The 18867-nt window shown below is 50.1% G+C and overlaps 5 protein-coding genes across 5 annotated transcripts; 1 reads left to right on the forward strand and 4 right to left on the reverse strand.

Annotated features, from left to right (window-relative positions):
* Positions 1 to 4: 4 nt before the first annotated feature.
* On the reverse strand, positions 5 to 6029 carry N7481_005573 (proteasome activator BLM10; the record flags this gene model as incomplete). Its single annotated transcript, XM_057264792.1, has 3 exons — positions 5 to 67; positions 130 to 5536; positions 5596 to 6029. 3 exons carry the CDS (start codon positions 6027 to 6029, stop codon positions 5 to 7), a joined length of 5904 nt encoding a protein of 1967 aa, XP_057122512.1.
* A 2663-nt stretch (positions 6030 to 8692) lies between these two features.
* N7481_005574 (uncharacterized protein) lies at positions 8693 to 10196 on the reverse strand (the record flags this gene model as incomplete). The annotated part of the gene is made up of 3 exons (XM_057264793.1): positions 8693 to 9116; positions 9189 to 9807; positions 9875 to 10196. 3 exons carry the CDS (start codon positions 10194 to 10196, stop codon positions 8693 to 8695), a joined length of 1365 nt encoding a protein of 454 aa, XP_057122513.1.
* Positions 10197 to 12551: 2355 nt separating this feature from the next.
* On the forward strand, positions 12552 to 14513 carry N7481_005575 (uncharacterized protein; the record flags this gene model as incomplete). Its single annotated transcript, XM_057264794.1, has 1 exon — positions 12552 to 14513. One exon carries the CDS (start codon positions 12552 to 12554, stop codon positions 14511 to 14513), a length of 1962 nt encoding a protein of 653 aa, XP_057122514.1.
* A 444-nt stretch (positions 14514 to 14957) lies between these two features.
* On the reverse strand, positions 14958 to 15954 carry N7481_005576 (uncharacterized protein; the record flags this gene model as incomplete). Its single annotated transcript, XM_057264795.1, has 3 exons — positions 14958 to 15255; positions 15308 to 15734; positions 15840 to 15954. The coding sequence occupies 3 exons, from the start codon at positions 15952 to 15954 to the stop codon at positions 14958 to 14960; spliced, it is 840 nt and encodes a 279-aa protein (XP_057122515.1).
* Positions 15955 to 16814: 860 nt separating this feature from the next.
* N7481_005577 (aldo/keto reductase) lies at positions 16815 to 18098 on the reverse strand (the record flags this gene model as incomplete). The annotated part of the gene is made up of 4 exons (XM_057264796.1): positions 16815 to 17321; positions 17411 to 17767; positions 17839 to 17989; positions 18070 to 18098. The coding sequence occupies 4 exons, from the start codon at positions 18096 to 18098 to the stop codon at positions 16815 to 16817; spliced, it is 1044 nt and encodes a 347-aa protein (XP_057122516.1).
* Positions 18099 to 18867: the final 769 nt, after the last annotated feature.

Genomic DNA, 18867 nt, shown 5'->3' on the forward strand with positions numbered 1-18867 from the left:
TGGATTAAGCGAAGTAGCTCTTCCAAAGAACACCCGAAAGATCCTCAAGTTGATCCTGTGTAAATGCCTAGAATGAGACGCGTCAGTATTCAACTTAGAATGAAGGTTGCATTGCCGATGGTAACTCACCTTCGCATCGATATGCCAAGTATCTTGTCTGGTCTTCTTGAATTCACTGATTATCGACTTCACACTGGAACCAACGACGCCAGGGTCATTTGCAGCTCTAATGCTGAGTGTAGTCAAAGCCTCTGGCATCCAGTGTGGAGGGGGACTGCTGTATGGGAATGCCTGGATCAACGCGCCAAGTCCCAGCACCGCGCCGTGACGGACAATAATCAGGCGGTTGTGCTCGGGGGTAGGGGTGCCGGCTCCAGAAGAGACCGCAGAAGAAATTCCAGAGCGGAAGTTCTTGGGCTTTTTGGGAAGCGGGTTATCCGCAAGGAGTTTCGTGAAACGCTCCTGGAATCGGTTGACCATCTTGTTACGCAGGAAAATGGGCGAGCAGCGAATCATTCCTGAGAGGGTAGCCGAGGCGCCTGCGCGGACTTCATGCTGGGGGTCTTCAAGCATGGATGCGATGCACTCGAATAGCTTATCGCGGTCTGCGGGGTCGAGCAAGAAGAGGCGGCGGAAATAGATAATCTGGATATTAATCATGACACGTAGACGCTGATGCCACGATAAGGATGTCTGTCCAATACGGATAAGGGACTGAATGAACTCAGAGTTCTTATCGGCAGGGTAGGGGATGTTAGGAAGGTGGCGGAAAACATGGTAGGCAAGAGACTGGAGCTCAGGGTCTTCCTTGACATCCATCATATGCAGAAGCTGCGCGGTGAAGACATCAGGGAAGAAGGGGACCAACTGCGTGCATTCGTGAGAGGAGAGGGTTGAATCCAGCCAAAGAAGCACAGTTTTGCTGCCAGATGTGTAGGACGTTGGCGTTTGCTGACCAGGGGTTCTGGCCTTTCGCCATTCTTCAATTTGGTCGAAAACGCCGCGAACCATTGATGAGAACTCATCGGAAGGAGTGTATGGATAGCTCCCAACTGATGATGCGGACTTCTGAGCATCCAAGAGGTGTTGAAGATCGGGGTACGACTCGTGATACCTGGTGCGGTAGATCGTGGCAAGGGTTTGACCCATGGCTTCACGAACACCCTTGTAGGGGTGATCCAAGTGCGCGAGGAAATCCTTGACGATCGGCTTCTCCAACTGGAAATGCCAGCCAGCGTCGATAATGCATTGATGGAGCAGGTTGATCTTCGAGCTTTCCTTAAAAGCCGCGTTAGTTGACATGTCTAGCCGGAAGCTAGCAAGCCAATCGACCAAAGGCCAGGCTCGTCGCGGATCGCGACACTGCAGGATCATGTGAAGGAAAGTTGTCCAGTAGCCAGAGTTTTCGGGTGTCAGACCGTCTGTGAAGACCTTCCTTACGATGGGGAAGGCATATTCCCAAACCATAGCGCGGTTCTCCACGCTCGAATCAGTCACTGAACTGATCAAGGCGCCGAGAATCTCAGCAGTGGCGCGGTGCTGGTGCTTATCACTACCATCTTCAAAGACAATTTGGATCTCTTCCTGGATATCCTTGAATGAAACAGCTGTAAGTCCATCACGAAGCATAAGCTCGAAAGCATAGAGGAGCATCATAGCGCACGACATGCGGAACTTGTCTGCAGAAGGGTCTCTCGGTTCTTGTTTCAAATAGGCGAAGAACTTGGAGAACCACTCGCGGGTGAAGAGTTTGCCCATTTGAGTCCGCACGTTCCACTCAACTTCATCGTACTCGATATCACGAGCCACGTTAGACTTATATGCGGGCATAGTCTTGCCCCATACCAGCCATCCAGGGAAATCATGGTCCACGTAGTATTCGGCCTCGGGGTTGGCAAAGCTGGTCAAATACTCCTGTGTCCAGTCTTTTTCATATGGGCGCGTCGCAACCTTGATCTTCGAAGGGAACCGCTGGTGGCCCAGAATATAGTTCTTGTACTCGTGGCTGCAAATAGCTCGCACATCAATCATCGTGAACAACGCAATAAGCGCCTGAGAATACATGCCCCGTAGACCGGGATGGTCATCAATCGAGCCAAGGGTAACTAGCTCAATCAAATTCTGGCTGGCAATGTAGTCGAAACGCAGACCCATTGTGATTACAATGGTCGCAGCACGGCTAGCAATCTTCCAGTGTGAGACGCGTGCTAGGTTGACAAGCTCTTCGGCAAGGTCGGCCTTCTTCTTTTCGATTGTTGCACGTTTTTTATTGATAACCTTTCGCTTCTGCTCAATCTCATCACTGAAATCGTTGATTGGAGCAATTGCTTCCACAATGTCGCGATCAAGGATAGCCATCCTTTCCATAGCGCGACCGTAATCCATAATCTGGAACACGGCACCAGAGCAGATCTTTTGGACAGAAGGTTTATCAACAGCGCTGGCATCGATGAAGGTCCTAATTATGGCCGGCGTAAACTTCCAGTTCCTACCTGCTGTCTTCGCAACACTGCTGAGAAGGAGTGAGAACAGTGCACCCTTAATGCGCGCATGGTCATTCTCCTTAACGCCCCTCTGCAGAGCCCTGAGAAGAGGCGGAATAATAAGATTGCGAGCTCCCCACACTGCCTTAAGTGCTGATTCCCCGGCATTTTGGGCGTTACGTCGAGTCTCTGTGTAAAGAGAGACGCAGGATTCAGCAAGATCGTAGAGCAGTACTTCGTCAAGCTTAGATCGAGGACGCGGGGCAGCATTATGACGGAGCCGCTGTAGGTGATACACATTGGCCCTTCGCACAAGCAATGCTCTCGGGTAGTCTTTGCGAATGCCGCTCATCTTGTATGGGTGAATGTCAGCAGCTAGAAGTCGTGTGACACGGTCCAGAACGTGAGCTGATCTTTCGATGCCAACATCCACAAACCAGGATCGGAATGCCGAGTAGAGAGCTCCGAAGCAAGGCACGTCATCTTCCTGCTTGTCGCTCAAAAAACGATGGGTCTCATGCAGGACCCAGCCTGCTCGCTCGCGAATCTCGTGGATGGCGTTGTAGAGAGGATCGCTTTCTTGTAGCGGATATCCGGTAGGGTAAGGGAAACTTTCCCTTATAAGGGCCTCATCAGTATTATCGAGAGCAGTCTCAGTCTCTTCATCGGTTGTTCCATTTGAAAAAGCAGAATCATCAGCCTGCTCAAACTCGCTAGAGACGGCAGATGCGCTCTTCAAGATATCGGGCGAGGTTTTGGCCGCCGCTTTGGGATCAAAGAGAACAGAAATACCAGAGAGGAGCAGTCGCAGAAGCACCAAGTTCCGGGTAACTTCATCAGACCATTCCTTGCCGCTGCCGTCTCGCTTGATGCTCGAGGTCTCATTCGTCAAACCGGTCAAATGCTTCAAAGCCGATTCGGCCTGGTTTTTGAAGACGTCGATGGCAAACTCCAGCTCTTCGCGCTTAGGCACATGCCAATTTATGTTGAGGTTTCGCACATCGGCGCTGTAGCTCCAGTGCTTCGGATCGATTCCGTCAGCTGCGTCTGCCTTCTCGTAGAGGGAGTAATCACTGGTGTATGTGCCAGTGAGATTGAGCAAGAGATGGTGAATGAAATTGGAGATATGAACGGTCGGAATACCGCGACATTTGTTCTGCATATAGACTGCGATGTCAAAGAGCTCCTGGCGATGAGCCAGGACGGCATCGCCAACATGAACCACACACATGCTCAACATGCTGACGTTCCAAACCAAACCACGATCACGAGGCAGAACGTCTGTACCAGTTGTTCGTGTCGATCCGGCACCATTATCCTCGATTTCGGTGCGAATCGCTTGGGTGAGAACTGGAATGAAGCGTTTGAGCGCCTTTTCAGGATTGACCTTGCAAAGTGCATTGCAAATGAAGGCCATGGCGTCTCGAGCCTGGTGAATAACGTGGTTTGACACAAAATCAACGATCTTGGAGAGGGCAATGTCGTAGTACTCGGGTGACAGGGAAGCAAGGAGGGGCATGAACGTGGCGGGCAGTGTGTTCACGATGTTCTCTTCTGGGGAGCCGTTGCGAACGCGAGTTACATCTGGCAGGTTCTCGAGAAGCGTGAAGACGCGGCCAAGGAATGAGATGGTAAAATCACCAAAACCACAGGTCGATGATCGCAAAATCATTTCCTCGGTTGTATCGTCAAGCTCAGTATCATAATTGAACTGCACATCAGACCCTTCTTCCTCCATTCGCTCCATTTCGCCAGAAATCCACTGCATGGCCAGCATGTTACAGTTAACATCCTCTCTTCCCTGAGTCATGTCAACCATAGGGATGTTGTAGCATGCTGACTGGATGAAAGAAAGGGCATGGAGCGACTTCTCCAGATCATTGGCATCGATACCAGGTAAAGAAAGGCCAAGGAGAGTTGTCATATGACAACGGTAACCCCTAGTTCGAGTGATGACGCGGGATAGTACTTGCATGGCGCGCAGGGAGGATGTTGTCCGGTGGACCTCGACCAGACCCTGTAGAGCGGGATAGATTCTCTGCAAAGCCCCGGGGAGGATCAGATGGGGTTCCAAATAGGCAAGACCTTGAAGGGTTGACAGCGAGAAAGTCATGGCAGTGCTGCTCTTGGCGTAGATTCCCATGAAGATTACGTCCCTCAGGCACAACACAAAGCGGCGCTTCAGTGGCTCACTCAGTCGTCGCTCAGCTGGCACTTCCATCTCTCCACTTTGCTCACGATTCCAACGCATCACGAAGAAGTCTGTTAGATAATAAACTAATTGCGATAGGGTTTTTGTCCAGCTACCGGAGTTCGACGGATGGAAGAATGTTTCAACGGCCTGAATGAGGCCCTCCAAATGTGAAAGAACAGAATCTTCAGACTCCAGACAAGCAGGAGAGAGCGACATTACTATCCAACGGGCGATGTGGTGGGCAACAGGGTGTTTCCGTGTATCGCGATCAAGCATGATACCCAACCCGGAAGAAATATCTACCAAGGCGCTGTAAGGCGAAGAAGACTGTCCCACGGGAATCTCCAAGAGTCGTAGAGTCGCCGTGAAAATAAGTGAGGATTGTTCCTTTGTAAAAAGACCATGTTCGGAGAATGGGATTTGAGCGGCTGTCAAGGAATCCCGAGCCAATCGTGACAAATAGTCCAAATATGTCGTGTCGAAGGTCTTCGAGCGCCCGACCAGGGACCAAAGGTGGAAATGAGTCGGGAGATAGGTTTGGGGGAGGAGATCTTGTCGGTCTGCGGGGGCGGGCGATGTTGGAAGCAACAGGTTGATCAACCCCGCAACCACGAAAGCACCTTCGGAGAACGAGGTTGTGTAGTGAGGTAGAAATTCTTCAAGCATCGCGGGAACCTCGCACGGGTCGATGAACAGCTGCGCGAAGGCGCAAAGCTTGGTCAACGTCTTCACATTTCGTTTCAGGTTTGTCGAGTGAACCAATCCGGACTCGGTCGGGAGTACGAAGGCCTTCAGTTCTTTGTAGAGAGGCTTCCAATCAAGAGTCAGGTCTTTCACGGGTCGAAGGTAGTGCTTGCGCCTGCGTTATGGTTAGCACCAAAGCTTCCCCGCTCATCCAGTTATCCGGGTATCGCTCACTTTGTAAGAAGCATGAACATGCTCGCGAATCGCTCAGAGACGCCGGGGTCTATCCCGGGAGCTAGCGAAAGCTCGTAGTACAGCTTCACGAGATTGATCCGCTCCTTTCGAGTCGGGTCGAACTTCAGCGATAGCCACCCTCGGAGCTCGCGTGTCCAGTGGACAGCTCCCGGACTGAAATCGCCAGCTTCCACGGATACATATAACTGATTCAAGATCTCTCTCAGAGTTCTTTCCCGTTCTGTCTCATCCTCTAACGGATATGGAAGGTATTGAAAGTATGGATAGGTGCGCGGGCGAACACGGGCTTTGGGTTCGCTGCTGCCGTTTACCGCGGCAGGCTCACCACCCGGTGAGGTGGCCCGGGAAATCTCTGAGGCATGAGGGAAATTATCGGATGTCAGAATCGCCTTGCCTAGGCTTGAGGCGTCCATAATCGCATGCGAGGGAGGGGGTAGGAGGGTGAGGGGAGAAGGTGGAGATTGGGGCGAGGAAGGGAGTTGGCGTGGAGGTCAGATCGGGGTCTGATCTGAGATACGTCAGCAAGTCCCCCCAAAAAAGACCCTTGGAAGCATCATCTGTCATATCACAGGAATTAGGGAAATGATTGTTAGCATACCTTTTTCAGCACAAAACTCGGATTTCCACGCCGCTGGGTAGGAGAGATGAGGCCGGAGAAAGTGTTGCACACGGCCGAAAGCGCATGAGGAACTGGGCTCTCGGGGAAAGCGACGCGAAGCTCCAAAGTGGGCTGGCGATCAAGTTCAAGTTGGGCGCCAGCTCTTAGTAATCGATGAGGTATAACGTAATTCCCGCCCGAGCGAGACACCCGGCCGACCGAGACACCCATCCAAAATCGCGTCTTTCTGCCCACACATCAACTTCAACCACCTACCATGCCACCAATTCGCTCTGAATCCTCGCAGAAATTGGCTAATCGAGAGGGAAAGATCTTATTAGCCCTTGATGATCTTCAAAAAGGCCGTATCAAATCTATTCGTGCAGCAGCGAAGCTATACGAAATACCGCTTGCTACACTACACCACCGCGCCCAAGGACGCCTTTCACGCGTTGATATACGCCCAAACGGCTATAAATTGACCCAATTAGAAGAAGATTCACTTGTTGAATGGATTCTCTCTATGGATTTACGTGGAGCAGCACCTAGGCCGGCTACTGTACGAGAGATGGCTAATATCCTACTGGCTGCACGTGGTAGCTACCCCCCGCCTACTGTTGGCAAGAATTGGTCATCAACCTTTATAAATCGACGCGATGAGATTCGATCACGCTTCTCTAGACGATACGACTACCAGCGTGCACTAAATGAAGATCCAAAATCGCTACGAGAGTGGTTCACGACCGTACAACGTGTTATTGATGAGAACGGTATACAAGCGGAGGATATCTACAACTTTGATGAGACAGGATTTGCAATGGGTCTTATATCTACACAGAAAGTGGTCACACGAGCTGAATACTATAGTCGGCGATCGATACTACAGCCAGGAAATCGTGGATGGGTTACTGCTATTGAAGCAATTTGTGCAGATGGCTATTCGCTACCGCCATGTGTGATTTTCAAAGGTAAAGTCGCTATTGCTGGTTGGTTTGATAATCTACCACGCGATTGGCGATTTGAAGTATCCAATAATGGCTGGACTACCGATGAGATTGGCCTACGCTGGCTAGAAAAGCTATTTATCCCATCAACGAATTCACGTGTACGTGGTCGATTTCGGCTACTAATTCTTGATGGCCATGGTAGCCACCTTACGCCTAAATTCGACCGATTATGTGCAGAAAACAATATCATACCTCTGTGTATGCCTTCGCATTCATCACATCTACTACAACCGCTAGATATTGGCTGTTTTGCAGTGCTAAAGCGTACATATAGTCGCTTTATAAGTGATCTTGCACGCAGGGGATATAATCATATCGATAAATTCGATTTCTTGGAAGACTACCAGCATGCGCGGCAAGAAGCCTTTCAATCAAGCACTATTCAAAATAGCTTCACAGCCAGTGGCTTAGTACCAATTGATGCAGAAAGAGTGCTCTCGAAGCTTAATATCTCTATACGAACACCTACACCACCACGCAGCCGGCCAAGCAGCAGATCTAGCCAATTCACACCACAAACACCTAGAACCGTTACTCAGCTATTCAAACAAGCTTCTATGTTAAAGGATCTGCTAAAACGACGGTCAAAAAGTCCTCCAAGCCCATCAAAAACTATCTTGGATCAACTTATTAAGGGTCACTGCCTATCGCTACACAACACTGCATTGCTTGCGCAGGATAATGCAAATCTACGCGCAGCAAATGAAAAGAAACGCCAGAAACGTAATCGGTCGCATAAACAGATACCCTGCGAAGAGGGTTTGACCGTTGAAGAGGGCCTACAGCTAGCTACGCAGCTAGAACTATCAGCAGAAGCACCTATGGTAGAATCATATACGCAGGGCGAATTGCCTATTCAGGCAAATAGGCCGGCTACTAGGGCCCCGCCCAGGTGTAGTGGGTGTAGGGAGATTGGCCACAGGATCAATTCATGTAAAAATCGCTATATTTAGTCAAATGGGTAGGCGTTGGTTGAGATAATCGATTTTGAAATTTTCTAATGGTGATGGGTGTCTCGGTCGGCCGGGTGTCTCGCTCGGGCGGGAATTACGTTAATTCTGTGAGGGAGTAATCAACAACCTTGGGAAGGCTGGGAGGTTCAACCAGAAGGATGAGAGGTCTCAGTTGGCTCAGTTGGCTCAGTTGGAGCTGGATGACATAATTCCACGTAACTGCCGAAAAGAGAAGAGCTGCAGCATTGACCAGTGGCCTAGTACGTAGTATAGTATTCTATTATAGCTCAAGTGGAGGTGTTTCGATGATTTAAAAATGTCTCTTTTCGATCCTAGGATCCGATTTCACCTACTTTATATGGGATACGGGGTTCAAGTTTTTGGTTTTCTTTGCTAGGCAGCGAGTACGCCTCACCAGCCCAACTTAGGCAGACAATCCTTACGCAAGCGGAACACTACCCGAGTCCAACCACCAGATTATCATTAGTGATTTATTTATTTTCCACAAGCACAAATCATTATGCCGGCGGTAAAAAGGAACCGAAGAGAACCCCTTGGATCAACGCATAGCCCACCATGGCTTGGGTTGCGACCGAGAGAAGGCTGCAGCTCTGGCTCTTGCGGGGCCCCTGCAAGCCATCCATAGCTTTCGACACCAACCACCAATACCATAGAGGGTATCCAGATGAGATCCGGTTGATGATCTGCACATGATAACTAGTCAATGCCATGATCGCCAGCAGACCCTGGGGTACCGCAAGACGGAAGAGCATCGACCCCGGACTGACAGTCGAGGCGGAGTGGCCACCAGATCCAGACGCCAAGGTTGATGGAGCTTGAAGCGCCCACCAGGACGATATGCAAAGAATGACCAACATTGGGGTTGCCAGTAAAAATAGAGGAATATTGGAAACCGTCCAGTACCGAAGAAACCCAACATTCCTAAATTCGTTAGCAAGGATTGAGAAGTGTGCTCAACTCAATTAACCGCGAGGCGTGGGGGATATCACATACCAATACTGACCTTGCACCCAAGTATAGATGCTAGGCACAGTCCAGCTACACCACGGCCGAGCATTGACCCCCAGTAAGCAGTACTCGCGGTAGGCCAGGATCTGTGGCACGGTCATTCCCAATGCCACAATTGACCCCCCAAAAATGACCACGGCCAAGCGACGAATGGTACGGCGAGAAGGTCCCTGGGTCACAATCGACCAGGCTAAAATGGCAGCATCGTAGGCGAATAAGAATCCACTCAAGACACCATTGCTGCGGACGAGTGTCGCCAGAGCGAAAAGCACGGCAGCTGTGATGACGAGAATATCTCGGAAACGGACCGCGCCCTTGTGATCAGCAATGAGCGAGGATGTATAGAGATAGAAGCCCGAGATATTCAGGAATGAGAATATTGATTCTCCATACGGGGCCGAAAGAAAGGCACCCGCCGGGCTGATGATGTGCAGGGCAGCCGACAAGAGGCAAACGAGCCGCTGGGTGGGAGTTTCATGGCCGAAAACATTGGCCGAAAGACCATACAAGGCCAACACGGAGAGGTAATGAGCAACGTGAGACAAGGCCACGCCGATTAAAGCCGCCGTGACCGGTCCACTCAGACCGCCAGACTGGCGGATTCCTAATGATAACAAATCAACAAGATGAAACCCCCGAGGTTTGCAAGCAGGCTAGGCATGACTACTCACCGGAGAGAAAGAAACCGAGGACTCGAGGGTAACTGAAAGCCCACTCCTGCTCAAACACATAGCCATGTTCGGCGGTATGCACAAAATAAATTGCATCCCATCGGGCAAATTTTAAAGACAGAGGGAGCGCGGCGGCCGGGCTGTCAGGGGCCTGGCCGGCATGCTCGTTGGTGAGGAGGGTGGTGGAGGTATCGTATCCGGGACCTGGACAAGCAACGACGGCGAGGAACAAGAGAGCTTTCCAGAGGGCAAAGGCCACGGTCAAGCTCCGACCAGGGTTATCCAGTCGCAACAAGGCGGCGCGACGACCAATCGAGGACATTCCCAAGTGACGTGAGTCTGTGGGTCATTCGAATTAAGTTGAAGGGGGTTTACAGTAGCAAAGAGCTCGGAAGTAACCGAGGCAGTGATTAGCTACTAGTATGGTACTTCATTCGGAGTAGGTCCAGGAGATGCCAGGACCAGTGATACGATCAGGGATGCGCATAAATTATAAATTATAAATTATGCACAAACACTGAGTCAGCGGATGTGGGTCCTTCCGCTATGCCGAACATACAAACAGTACTTTGCTACAGTGTTTAGTTGCTATAACCAAGCGTGTGTTTCTGCTGGAAGCAACAGTCAGTGTGGCGGAGTGGTCTAACGCGCTAGACTTGAATGTTCTTACAGGAATATGTTTCCTTAGGATAAATCTTTCAGATATCTAGTACCTTCGGGTGCCCAGGTTCGAACCCTGGCGCTGACGTAGTTTTTTTTTCACATACCTGCTGCTATGTAGTTTAGTAGTGGCTAATATACATATATACCTACTACCTACTACGTATACAATAAATAGTACTTGTTCCTTTTCTCCAATTTTGAAACTTGAACTTTTTAGAAGATCCTCTTACTATCAGTAGCATCACTCTATCCGCTCCATCCGGTGGCAACCCTGGCCGCACGCACACGACAGACCAATCTTGGCAGTTGGTCATCCGACAAAAATCAGGAAGATCCACTGTTAAAAGAGGTAGGTACTCTAGAGAGGAGTACAAACTTTTAGCATTTCATTATGTTTGGAATCGACCCACCCCGAGACCAGACCTGTAGACCCTTCGGCCCTTCGGCCCTCACCTGGGCAGCTCTCAGCCCTACCGTGTTCTCGGAGACAGCCGCTTACTAACTATACCTTTGGTAGCAGAGAAGAAGGGATCTCCAATGTGCAACAACTTCAAGTTATACTAGTATATCCCAGGACTCACTTGAACTAACTATATGTGTGTATTAAATATAGCTTTGAGCTGTCTCTCCCAGTACCAGGAGTTACCTAGGTACTTTGTAACTTTGGAAATAATTGTCTTCAACTGAATGTTGGCCCATGTTGGCCAATCTTGGCGGGGCTCCGAACCGAGCCGGCGAGAAGGATTTCGGTCATTTTCCTTACCGACTTCCGCGGCGCGAGGTCTATCCGCGGCCTTTGTTTGCTACTAGTACATTTACACTTGCTTACACAGTCCTCGGTAGCTCTTCCAGAGATCAAGGTTTTGTCCCGTGTTTAGTGTCTAATGACTAGTGGTTGTCCCGGTGCTTTTTCTCAGTTCCACGAAGAAAAGTCTGTTGCTGGCATGACTTGTTCCCCACCTGGTCCGGACCCTCATGAATAATGAATAATGATTAATGATTATACATCGACTCCGTTTTATAGTACTAAGGGATCCTTTAGAGTACGAGTAGATCGACCTAGGCGATGCTGCTAGTATGTATTTTCCCTGTAGGGGAGTAGACACGCGGGCTAGGCTTTCTACTCCGTAGTACATAATATATACTATATAGACTCCGTACTGCATAGCTGCGCACCCCGGTCGATTGCCCTAGAGCCAAACAAAAGTAGAGCTAGCAAGCTGAAGAAGTTCGGCGCCGCCAGGACCTACTAGTCCTACTAAGTCAATGGCCACTTTTTTGATCGACCAATAAAGCGATCGTCAAAGCCGCAGGGGCGTCGCCAAGATACGCCCAGGGCCAAGGAGGACCAAATAGAACCAAAGAGGCCAAACAAATGAGGGGATTTTACTTCATTCAACTTCAGCATGACGCATTCTCGGAGTCGGAGCCTCACATGGCTCACGCTTTAGGGCGATCGCGCCGCCGGATGTGTCGGAGGCCGCAATCGCCGATCCGCTCCATTCATTACTTTGTAGCTTGCAAAGTGGACCTTTTTTTCGCATTTTCATTTTCGTGTTCAATTTGATCCAATTGTATAAGGCTGACCGCTGCTCTCTGTCAACTGTCAACTTTGGTGTATCCCACCTAAAAGAGAGAGAAAAGAACCAAAACCACCTGGGCACCCTCACGATCCCTTGCATCCCCGTGACTCCCTGGATTCTCTCTTTCCCTTTGGTCCAACACTGACCTACCCTCTACTACTACTACTTGCCCAGGTGCATTCACACTATTCTCTACTCTGACCACCTTCATTCTTTCTATACCTCGCACACGCATACTTCTCTCTCTCTTTTTTTTCCCCTTTGTTTTCCTTAAACTTCTTCCCCCACTTTTCAATCACCCCCCCCACAGCTGACGCGTTGACCCTGGATGTGTACGCGGATTCCTGGGGTCAACTAACAACACCGTGACCCTTATACATACTCCAAATCAAAATACAATACCCATCAATGTGGCTCCGCCGAGTCCAAGAATGCTGCTGAATCTTGGCCTCACAGCGGATGCCGCAGCAGCCCATTCTACCGATTCCACCTCTCCTCAACCGGATACACCTTCAGCTCCCAGTTCTCCGTCCTGCTACGCCGCGGGCTTTTTACTCCCAGCTCTGCCATTTCTGGGATCTCTCTACAGCCCAAACCCCAAACAGATCGATGGTCCTGTCCAGCCTGCGGAATCTGCATCCGCTCCGGCCATGAGTCCCGTTGCGGTGACACCTCGTGAAGGCGAGTCCTCTCAAACCCCAACGCCACCGACTCTTGCCCAGCCTCGTGTCAGCTCGTATACGAATCGGAAGCCAACGCGGCCAAAGACCTCGTACCAGCTCGCCCACCCAGCTTCACATGCCCGTCACAAACGACTCAGACTGCGCCCAAGGCTATTGCTTCAACTCCAGCAGGTGTCGCAAACACCGCGTCCTTTACCCATCCTAGATATTCTACCATCCACGATCTATAACTCCCTTCTCGCGGGCAAGTTTCCCGCCTTGTTCCGTGGGCGAAATGGGCTGGGCCCGAATGACCTGGTTATAGTCATGAGCGAGCTATACGAACGCACTGTCTCAAGCATCCCAGAAAAGGCGCCAAAGTCAGAGGCTGAAAATCACGATCACCGAGAAGTGGTCGCTACCATCTGTCAGATGCTCCAGGAGGATGCACATCTGAAAGGGAAGGCTGAAATATGCCTCAACTTCGGCCCCATCTGGGAAGCAACTCCGCTGCTGAGCGGCTCTTATGAGTTCGTCGCGCGCACGGAGAACGGTCTGCGAGTGATGCGATGGGCCTTGCGAGCTGGAAAAAGCCGCCGATCTTCATCGGTCCACCCAGTCACTCAGCCGCGCGAAGAGGGCAAGCGATTCACCTTTAGCGTCATCGACCCCCAGACTCGTCGACACCCCGTCATCGCCTCTATGACCCGCAATCAGTTAGAGATTTTCGATGAATACTCTGCGGTAGCTCGATCGAATACTGGCCCGACGACCCCCACTTCCGCGATGTCCGTCATCAGTGATTTCTCTGACGCTGAAGCCCCTATCGAACCCAACGACGTCGTCACTCTCGACGATGGCCTGCGCACACTGATCATCACGACGAGCATCTGGGTTGCCTTTCGAGAAGGCTGGTCCCCCAACTTCAGCTACCGCGACCCTTTGTCTAGCTCCAACGGCAAACCGATTGTCTCCCCAACCTCATCTCGAAATGGCTCGCCGGCTGTCGCAAAGAACGAAAACAAAAATACCAATGAGCAGGATGGCTTAAGCCCAATGAAGGAAGTTGCCAACAACGGCAAACGTTGTATGTCCGTATCCAGTTTCCGCCGCCCAATCACCACAGCTCCGGCGGAAGGGGACAAATCCTTCGGCGGTCTATCCAAGCGCTCAAATTCAACTGGCGCGGCGTTCATGGAAAGGGCTAAGCAACGGACCGCCTCGGGGATCACAACCCGACTCAACCGACATAGTATGTTCACTGCCACGGGCGAGAACGGTCGTGAAGTCGTCGTCTCTCGCCCGCGTCCTTGCGCCAGAGTTCCTTCGACCCCGATGACACTATCCAACGTCCCGACCGCTCCCAGACCAAATCCAGCCCTCGGGACACTAACGAAAACTCCAAGCCACCTCTCCAACCTGACCGGGCTACTCTCGATCGTCACCCAGCAGCATACCCCGCCTCATGGCAGGATCATGGCAAGGATATCGACCACGCAAAGACCAAACGACGCCACCGATTCAGTTCTATCTTCACGGTGTTTCACCGAAAAGGAACGGTCCATTGATACCCTCTCCTCACATCACCCTCTTCCCTCTTGCCAAGTCTCCTCTCTTTTCAAATACTTATACCCCTGCATCTGCATCTTGTCAGCGATCTGTCTGTATTTTCTATCTAGCATTGTCTCGGTGCCCAATTGCATCTGGGATAGGCGTTGCTCTGGTAAATGACTCGTCCGGTACGGAGTCTCACTACCTCTTTTCTTTCGGGCCTGGTCTTGTCCATTCCACTTCGAATGTGACTTCCATGGGACCCGCCTTCGGAATAGCATTTCTGGTACTGCGGTACCAGGACAAGCGGGTCAATCATTTTATCGTTGCATACCATTGCTATCTTCCTGTATGCACCGTGACCTTTTCTTTTTCTACCTATGACTTAAACTCGGCTATGGCCTGCCTAGTCGAGCTTCAGCTATGACATAAAGATGCCCAGCTCAGAAAATTATTTACGGATAAATACCAATCAACATTTTCATGACCTACATTCATTAAATAATATCTTACTGAGTTACAAACTATCTTTACATCGAAGAAGTTGCTTCATCACCTATACCCATTCGTGTTTCCTGCAGTAGGTCAGAACAGCACTCAGCTACCTCTAACAGCACATCCAAGTTAGACCGCCATTTTAGAACTGCGCCGTCCGGTTAGCAGGCGCACCGGTGTACAGCTGCTGCCCATTCTTTTTAAGCCAGTGATAACTTTTTGGCCCTCAGAGCCGATAGCCCACTCGGCGAACCTATCAGCCATCTTCTCGTACTTGGCATTCTTACCGACAAGGATATGAGCAGGGTTGAGAAGCGGGTCAGGAGGCTCATCAGTAGAAGCCTTGAAGATAACAGCTTTGCTCGCGACATCCTCTTCAATTGAGAGAGAGGTACGTGCCGCGGTCGGTGATGGTATACTCCTCCAGCTTTATGGCTGCATTCAGGGCCTGGATCGGATAAGCAATATACTGGTGGTACCACGGGGAGTATTTCGTGGCCCAAGGGACATGACCGATAGAAAGCCACAGCGAGGAGTCCTTGATGTTAGTGGCGGACTTGTCGTAGCGAGTCAGGAAGCGCACAGGGAGGTCGCTGGTACCGTTCTCAGCAGCGGTGTATATGTCTGAGAACTGGCTCTTGATGTTTTGGTTGTGCGAGATCTTGGCTGGGTTCGACTTGGGGCCCACTAGGAGGAAGTGATTGCGCCAGGTGTACCAGGCTGGGTCCTTGGCAATTCCCTTCTTGATGGCGATCTGCTCTGCTGCGGGACTGTAGGTGATGCCGATGTCGACGGTGTTGTCTTTTAGATGGTTTATCGACTCGGTGGTGTCACTCTTGTACCATTCGATGGCGAAGGGGTTGGAGCAGTTCTTCACGCTGGACTTGATGAAAGCATTGGCAAGGGCTGTACCGATAAAGCTTAGAGATAGGATTGTTGGGGACAATGTATTTTTTCATTTCTCTGCTATCTTACCCTCGATCAGACCACGTTATCCAGCACCGCCGTTACCAATACGGAGCTGTACATCCTTCGAAGAGGAATCGCCAGTGTAGATCGCAGCAGGAGCAACAGCGACGGCTGAGACTATGAGCATCAAGCTCGAGACAATATTGAAGGAGCGCATGATGAAATATGGGATGGGTTAGACTACCTAGGTACGGAGCAATCCGGGAAAGGGAATGACTGGGGCTTATAGAAAAAGAAGGGCCTAAGTAAGACAACGATGACAGGGTCTTAGAGACAAGAGAAGTAATTGCTCCATACTTTCAGACAGAATAAGATGGTCCATTCAAATTTCAGCTCATGTTTGTATAGATCTGCAAGGAGGAGTCTTGGATACAAATATCAACGTTCGCTTGGAAAGTTGATGATCACCATGTTGATGCCAACAGATCCATGACCCACCGTAGCTGAGAAGAGGCTCTCTGAACCATCAGATTGTACAAAGTTCGAACATTTCTCTTCTGCTGAGCCTGCTTATATCTAGACTAGGAACCCATGCTGACACAAACAAGTCATCTTAAAATCTGTGTGCTATCGTGAGATCGATTCGACCGTCTATCGTTATACAAGGCTGAGTGGTGAGCATTTCCGGAAGATCCCAGCCTTAATTTCCACATCGACGTATTGAACACATGAGCTGTATGGCCGATGTGAAAATAAAGGCCCTGTTAATTCAAATTTGACTCCTTATCATGACATGGACCGAAATAGTCGATCGCGAGCCTATGGACCCTGCTTTCTACATAGAATAGGCCACTGCAAATTTGACTTTGATTGCTGGATGCAGCCCTCATCCATGGATGAAAACGCGTTTGGGGGAGTAACTATCAGAAGCGTTTATTCACCAAAGACAGTTTGACCTTGAAAGAAATGTGTAATCCACTCGGACTCAAAATTGTTGCGAAATACCTAGGTATTGGGATAGCCTCTAGGTATATCCATGTCCACATCTATCACCATGGATGCGATCTATCATTTAATTTATCGCTCCAGAGGAGCGACAGCCTTGGCCACGTAGGGCTCCTCTAAATACTGGATATCCTCTGGGGTAAGCTCAACCTTCAGACTGGCCACGGCCTCATCAATTCGCTCGATGCTGCTCAGTCCGACAATAGGGTTCTCACTCTGGTGACTCAAAGACCAAGCCAGAGAGATCTGTGCCATGCTCACCCCCTTCTTACTCGCCAGCTCCTCCACGCGATCAACAATCGCCTTGTCTGATTCAGTCTCGCGGCTGCGAATAAGCATCTTCAATGCGCCATCGGTGTTCTCACGCACACTCGAGCGGGAGCCCCAAGGTCGGGTGAGAACACCACGAGCCATGGGAGACCATGGGATGAGTCCCACCCCACTGTCGAGACAGTAGGGGATCATCTCACGCTCTTCCTCGCGGGCAATGAGGTTGTGGTAGTTTTGCATCGAGATGAACTGGTGCCAGCCTTTGCTGGCGGCGATGTTCTGAAGGGTTTGGAATTCCCAGGCTGCCATCTGTAGATCTTCGTCAGTATGGTACACCATTTTCCATGAAAAAGAATTTCCAGGGTATACAAGTGTCGCCTTGCAGACTGAGTACTTACCGAACTGGCACCGATGTAGCGCACCTTTCCACTCTCAACCACGTCGTTCAATGCCTTCATGATCTCCTCGCGAGGAGTCTCGCGATCCAGGCGGTGGATCTGCAGCACATCAATGTAGGTTCCCAGGCGCTTGACACTGGCGTCCACAGCATCAAAGATATGCTTGCGAGACAGACCAACACGATTGACGAAGTCGCCACCATTACGTGCTGTGGCAGCGATAGGTGGGAATTTGCCCTCGTCGTCAACACCGTAGAAACACTTTGTCAAGATCACGACGCGATTACGGGGGATTTTGTACTTCGTTAGGGCTTTGCCGACGATCTCCTCAGATCGACCATGCGCATAGACATCCGCCTGTCATAAATGAGCACGATTTCCAATGGGTGGGATTGGCGAATTTTGAGGCCAAATGGCAGTTCACTTACAGTATCCCAGGTGTTGATTCCCTTCTTGTAGGCATGCTCAATAAGGGGCAAGGCTTCCTCTTCGTCCAGGACCCAGTCTTGCCATTGTCTGCTGCCATAGGACATGGTACCCAGAATGATCTTGGAGATCTTGAGGCCCGAGTTTCCCAGGCTTTATCCCATTAATTGTAAGTATGAGTAACTTGATATTGCTGCGATATTTTCAAGTTGTTGCAGGTGAGGGGCTCGTACCGAACATATTCCATTTGCGAGTCCGACATACTAAGTGTGCGAGGTTGATGGTGATTCCTGGAGAAAGAATCATGAAATTAGCAAGTTCAGTCATTTGAAAAATTGGTGTCTGTATTAGTATTTGCGATATTTGGATTGCGCGTGACGTCAAGTTGTAATTTACAAGGGGTGGTCAAGTTCGTGGGTGACTCACTTAGTTGGGTATGAGGGCACTAATTCTTTTTTGGCGGGACTGTGAGACAACAATGTTTACTGTTGAAACGATACAGTGAATCAAACTCCAAGAAGAATAAAGATCGAAGGTGTCTAAGATGCAACTTGGACATGCGGTATTAATAATCGATCAAGATATGCCGAAACCAACAAGCGAGCGTCAGTTAACCGACGGATACCCGACAAGCTCTCTCTCGTCCACTCAAAGCCCACAGATTTTACCACTCGGGTCAGACACCGGATATGACGATCTGGGGTAAACCCACGGTGCTGGTTACGCCTTGATATTCTTTAGCCTTGAAAGTCACTAGGCCAACTTATTAATGCTCAAACTATGGGCTCATTGCGACGTGGATAGGAACATGAAAACTTAGTATATTCTGTCAAACGTTCCAGCACATAATATCATTTGAACTCCAGTATTGAACCGAATTTAAAAAATTCACCATCTATTCAGACAATCGCAGGTCGTAGACCTGTAAATATTCACTGCTCCAACTACTAGTAAAAATAGGTTAGGCCTAATGCGGTTTAGTGCTCCCCTCCCTCACAAAGGCTTTCCTTCTCTCGTTGTGGTGGGCAATG

The sequence above is a fragment of the Penicillium waksmanii genome (assembly GCF_028829765.1).
Source record: "Penicillium waksmanii strain IBT 27052 chromosome Unknown utg000005l:1.0-5232799.0:1.0-5237142.0, whole genome shotgun sequence".
NCBI lineage: Eukaryota > Fungi > Ascomycota > Eurotiomycetes > Eurotiales > Aspergillaceae > Penicillium > Penicillium waksmanii.